The 5,966-nt window shown below is 58.1% G+C and overlaps 1 protein-coding gene across 1 annotated transcript; it reads left to right on the forward strand.

Annotated features, from left to right (window-relative positions):
* Positions 1 to 865: 865 nt before the first annotated feature.
* ARRDC2 (arrestin domain containing 2) lies at positions 866 to 3,449 on the forward strand (the record flags this gene model as incomplete). Its single annotated transcript, XM_008942616.1, has 7 exons — positions 866 to 985; positions 1,110 to 1,257; positions 1,588 to 1,690; positions 1,985 to 2,241; positions 2,560 to 2,719; positions 3,154 to 3,305; positions 3,396 to 3,449. Coding segments are annotated over 7 exons (994 nt in total), but the record flags the coding sequence as incomplete, so codon positions are not given.
* Between the last annotated feature and the right edge of the window lie 2,517 nt (positions 3,450 to 5,966).

The following is a 5,966-nucleotide window of genomic DNA, read 5'->3' on the forward strand; positions in this document are numbered from 1 at the left end:
TAGGACAGCCTGCCTTCTGGGTGCATGACGCCCCAAAGAGCTGAAAATTGGGTGTATCAGGACATCCTGTCTTCTGGGTGCATGACACCCCAAACAGCTGAAATCTGGGTGCATTATGACACCCTGGCTGCACAACACCTGAACCAGCTATAATCTGGGTGTATTGGGACACCCTGGCTGCTCGCTGCACAACACCCCAACCAGCTGAAATCTGGGTGCTTCGGGTGCCTCAGGGTCTGGGCACTCTGGGGACTTGGTTGATAGGTCCCCTGCAGACACCTCAAATGCTGAGAGCACCCTGGGGTGTGCAGCTGGACCCTGCTGCTCTGCAGGGCACCCCGTTTTAGGGACTGGTCCCACACAGGGCTCCCCATTTGCTGTGGGTGCTCCCTGGCAGGGAAGCACCACTTGGAAAACTCCTGCAGTGCTTCAGGAGCTTGCTTTGAGGTGTGGGGTTGTACTGGGTGAACTCCAGAGATCACGCCAAGCCCAGCTGCTCTGTGCAATGCGGGCAGGACTGGGGTGCAGACCCTGGGGGGCACCGGGGGGCTTGGCTGGCCACCCTCCCAGAGCTGCTCCTGGCTTGACTGGGCATTTCTGGCCTCCTGCTCCTGAGCCCCAGTGCAGAGCGGCTGCAGGGTGAAGCAGAGCTCACCTGAGGAAGCTGCCCAGCTCTCTGAGGAGGGAGGTGCCCCTGGGTCGTGCGTGCCTGGAGGCACATGGAAAGCTGGCAGTGCCCGGTGCCCACAGAGCGTGCCCGGCTCTGCTGCCACAGCTCTCCCACTGCTGCTGCAGTTTAAACTGGCAGAAGTATTCTCAGTGCCATCCAGCTGCTCTTGTACAACTCTGCAACTGATTTGCCCAGGGAGGAAGTTCTGCAGGAGAGAGATAATGGTCTTAAATCTGGTTTACCCACAGACAATGGTGAGGTCACCGTCCTGCCGGCAGGAAAACACGAGTTCCCCTTCACCTTCCAGCTCCCCGAGTAAGTCAACTTTTCTTGTTGTTGCCTTCATGCAAAGGGGGAGAGAAGCTGCTTGGGACAGTGCTCCTCAAAAATGAGGTTCTTTCAGCAAAGCCCTTCTCAATGGCTCGTTGGTCACACGCAGGACCCTGGCCACCTCCTTCGAGGGAAAGCACGGCAGCGTGCGCTACTGGGTGAAAGCCAAACTGCACAGGCCCTGGTCCACGGTGAAGAAGGTGAAGAAGGAGTTCACTGTGATCGAACCCATCGACATCAACACGCCTGCACTGCTGGTGAGCTCCCCCTGCTCCACCCTGGGGTGTGAGCATCTGAAACTTCCCCGGGAATCACACAGGAAAGGTGCTTGCCCACCCTTCAGCATGGCCTGATTTCCAGAGGGAATATTTGCCCTCCGTAACTTGTGTCCTCCAGCGTTACCCAGGCTGGGCAGAGGTCACCAGTGCCTCTTGGTTTTGGGAAATTTGAATGCGTTGCGACAGCATCTTGCATCAGCTAGGTGAGGAGTTGCTGATGCTCCCCAGCAGGTTCTCAGTGCCAGGGAGGTGTTTGCTTTGAGTTTCGTACTTCCTTACCAAATAGCTGAAATATTTCCCTTTCTCCAGGCTCCCCAGGCAGGTGCTAAGGAGAAACTTGCTCGGGCCTGGTACTGCAATCGTGGCCAGGTTTCTGTGACTGCTAAGATTGACCGAAAAGGCTACACCCCAGGTAAGACAACATGCTGCTGCCCTTGAACCTCTGCAGGCCCTGGGGTAGACCCCAGCAGGAGGGGATTTGGGGTCACTGTGAGCTGGGCTCTTGACTTCTGATACAAAATGAGTCGGAGATCTTTAGTGTGTGCTCCTGATGTGGGCAACCCCCTCGGGACAGGCTCCTGCCAGCTTAAACCTCGTGCCCGCAGTGGGTACCGTGGCTCACCCTCGGCGATCCCACGCTGGAATTCCCTGAGGCAGGGCCAGGCTCCCTCTCGCCTCCTCCAACATCTGGGTGTGTTTTTGGCAGGAGAGGTCATCCCTATCTTCGCCGAGATCGACAACTGCACAAGCCGCGCGGTGGTGCCCAAGGCAGCCATCATCCAGACTCAGACCTTCATCGCCCGGGGCACCAAGAAGCAGAAGAGGTCTGTGGTGACCAGCATTGTTGGCGACTCCATCGCGGCGGGGAAGCGGGAGGTGTGGCACGGGCGGGCGCTGAAGATCCCACCCGTGGGTCCCTCCATCCTCCAGTGCCGCATCATCCAGGTGGAATACTCCCTGAAGGTGAGGGGCCTGGCAGGGAGCGTTGCGGGCGGCTCAGCTCGGTGTGGAGTGTTTCCTTCCTCACCAGGGCTGTGCCTGTTGTCCCTGCTCTGGGCTGGTGCAGAGATTTTGGGGCTGGGGATTTGTGTGGTTGGGTTTGACCCTCCCTGTTGCCCATCGTGCACAGCACAAGGGCTTGAGCTAGAGCATTGGCATCTCCTTTTGCATCCCACTGCAAGAATTCCCCCCTGGCCAGCTCAAGGCAGTGCTCTGAGGAGATACCTGCCCCTTTGGACTGGGAAAACAGCAGCTCAGCTTCCCTGCTGTTTGTCTCTGCAGGTCTGTGTGGATATTCCTGGGACATCCAAGCTGCTCCTTGAGCTGCCTCTTGTGATCGGAACCATCCCCCTGCATCCGTTCGGGAGCCGCACGTCCAGCGTCAGCAGCCAGTACAGTGTCAACCTGGACTGGCTGAGCCCCATCCCCGAGCAGCCCGAGGGTGAGCACCCCCTCTCCTCGGGGTCTCTCTGGGTGCTGCGAGCCCCCCTGGTCAACCCACTGTGGATCATGAGGGTCAGAGCAAGTTCTCAGCCTTAACTCTTGCTCCAGGAGCAGCTCAGAGCAAGTTCTCAACCTGATCTCTCGCCCCAGTGCCAGCTCAGAGCAAGTTCTCAGCCTTCTCTCTCGCCCCAGTGCCAGCTCAGAGCAAGTTCTCAGCCTTCTCTCTCACCCCAGTGCCAGCTCAGAGCAAGTTCTCAGCCTTCTCTCTCGCCCCAGTGCCAGCTTTTGCTTTTTCACTGCATTTTTGGATTGTGGTGCTGCCCTCCCTGGGAACTGGGAGGATTTGGGAAATACTGGATTAGAAGCTTTTGCCTGCGCGTCTCGTTAGTGGAGGGTGTTTCCTGTTCCCTGATGGTTCTCTTCTCTCCTCAGCTCCCCCAGAGTACTCCACGGTCGTGTCCAGCCCGGAGGCTGAGCAGAGCCTGGCTCCGCCGTGCCGCAGCGAGCTCGGTGGCATCCTGGAGGGTCCCTTCTTTGCCTACATCCAGGAATTCCGCTTCCGACCCCCTCCGCTCTATTCAGAGGTAGGAAACCCCTGGGGCTGGGAGGGCTGCTGGGGCTGCCCGGGATGTGCCTGGTGCTGAGGTTCTTGACTCTCAAACGTGGCTTGGCAGGTGGATCCAAACCCCCCTTCAGAGAACATCCGTCCTCGCTGCATGACCCGCTGAGAGCGGCGCGTCGGACGCGGTTGGCAGCACGGTGATCCCTTGGGATGGAAGCTTGCACCCTCACAGCACTTCGGGCTGGAAATGGGGACGTGGTGACCACGAGACCAGAGCTCCTGCAGTGCTGAGACCCCGCTCACTGCTCTCAGCTGCTCCTGTCGTGACTGTCCCAAGGACTGACAGCGAGCGTGGGCTGGGGCCTTGTGCGTGGTAGGAGAACGTGTGAGACCCCGCGGTGTGGAGCTGCTCTGTGTGTGGTGGGGCAGGACACAGGGTTAATAACTGCCCCAGGATTTGGGAGTTTTAAAGGGGGGGTGTTTGCTCTCCCCTTGCCTGCAGTGATCGCGCTCTGGCAACTCCTGTCATGGAAAACAGGAGCTTGGAGGCTTTTCTCAGGATTTCTAGAGAATATTTTTATCTTGCTTGGGTTTGAGTCCCATGGTGATGTAGGTGCAGCCCTTCTCCAGCAGTAGCTCACCAGGATTGTAGTTCCCTAAGGCGGTGGAGGGCCTTTTCTGGCCAGATAAAGCAGACACTTCATCCACTGCTGATAATCTTGGCTGTGTGCCTGGTGATGCCTGCAGGGGAAATGGTTTGAGCTAGTCTACCAAAACTGTAAAGGCTTCTTGGGGCTGTTACCATAGCAGAGGACTTTGGAATTTATGATCTGTGGCAGCATCTTGGTGCCGTTTACCCAGAACAGGAAAGTTGGTTCCTGTGTGTTGGCACCAAACCTGCACAATATGCTGATGCCTCCCCTGTGATGGGGCTGAAACCAACTCCCAAAGCGTGTTACCACCACGGGGGTGTTGGAAGCCAAATCTGAGGCTGGTGGCGGCCACAAATGCTGATGGGAGATAGAGTTGAAACGAGTCCTTCAGGGCCAGGAGTCCTGCTCAGGACAGGCTTGATCCTGCACCCGTGGAGGAGCCAGTGGCCCCGGCACGGTGAGGGTGCAGGTGTAGGAACCGGTGAGGCGGCTGTTGTAGCAAGGGCTGCTCAAGCATGGGTGCTGGGGGCTGACCCCACTCGCTCTGGCATGGTCTGGGCAGGGTTTGGGTGCCAGGGACCTTTGCATTCCCTCACTGAGACAATCCTGGCCGTGGGGCTGCTGGCTTCCCCACGTGCCACGAAGCCAAACGTGCCTCCACTGGGGCTGGGCAGCTCTGCCCGCCGCGGGTTGCTCAGAGGACTTTTCTTCTCTCTGTGAACACTTTTTTTGTAATGACCACTCTCGTTTTAATCTTTTTGTACAAAAACTTTTTGGTTGGGGAATTTTTTGTTGAAAATAAATCCTTGACACCCAGCTGTTGCCTGGATGTTTTTCTCTTGCTCTTCCAGCGCTCCTCCCCGTGCGCAGCTCGGGTGGCTGCTGGGATGCAGGAATGGGAGCAGGAGTGGGAGCATTCCCTCCGTTGCTTCATCACCCTGCAGGTACCCAGCTCCACCCTGCACCCAGTCCCACTCTGTGCTGGGATTAACTGGGTCACTCAGGCAGCGCTGCTCCCCAGCAGGATTGGTCCCCAGAGCCCCCCTGCACTGCCTGGGCTCTCCCAGCAAGTGCTGAGGGTGATGCCCAGCACTGTGCCTCCAGCTCCTCCACCTCCATGCAGGTTTGGCCCTTTTCCCATCCCTGATTTAGCAGGGCTCTGAGTGATCCCTTTGTAGTTTTCCATGCTCACTTTCTCCTTGTGTGCAGGCTGCTGGAGGACAGACATTCTCCTCCATCCCAGGAGCCTGGCAGGGACCTGTCAGGTCCAACTGGGAGCTGGGACACTCCTGCAGTGGCTCGGCCATTCCCAAGGAGTGTTGGGATCAGCCCCATGCTGTTCCAGCTGGGAACAGCTGCTGCTGTGCTGGAAGAGCAGGGAGGCTCCTTCACCTGCTCCCTTGGGTTGGGATTTGGTTTTTGTTGGCATTTCTCTGCTCCACAGCTCTGCTGAGCCCAGCAAATCCAGGTGCGTTCAAAGCAGGGCTGGAACCAGGGCTTTAGTTCTGTCTTCCACAGATTGTGCTGTTTAAAACTATTGCCACGGGAATGTGCTTTTTGTTTTTCCCCATTTTTTCTTTTACTGTGGTGTTTGCTGAGCTGCTCAGCACCGTGGCACGTGCTCCTGTGGTGGGCCAGGTGCCTCGCCCGCATCCCTACACCAACCTGCCAGCACCAGGAGCTCGTGCAGCCTTGACTCAAATCTGGTTTTTGTTATCCCTGGCCATGCTGAGTAATCTTCCTTGGAAGGGGATTAACTGGCCTGGCAGTGAGTTTGGGGAGCTGCATGCCCAGAGCTGGCTGCTGCGTGGTGCCCTCGCAGTTCAGCCACACTGGGGCTGCCTGGTGACATCAAAGAGGGCACGAAGCGCAGCGCTGGGGTGGAAGGTGCCTCTGAAGGAAACCCTGTGACCAGCCCCCCCGGGCAGCCTCCGCCACGCCGCAGCAGGGCACAAGGGAACCATTCTGCGCCCGGCCGGGGGCTGCCGGTCAGACCCCGATCATCTGCCCCGGCCACACAAGGGGGTGCT

This window comes from Merops nubicus, unplaced genomic scaffold, assembly GCF_000691845.1.
Source record: "Merops nubicus isolate BGI_N331 unplaced genomic scaffold, ASM69184v1 scaffold27380, whole genome shotgun sequence".
Lineage (NCBI taxonomy): Eukaryota > Metazoa > Chordata > Aves > Coraciiformes > Meropidae > Merops > Merops nubicus.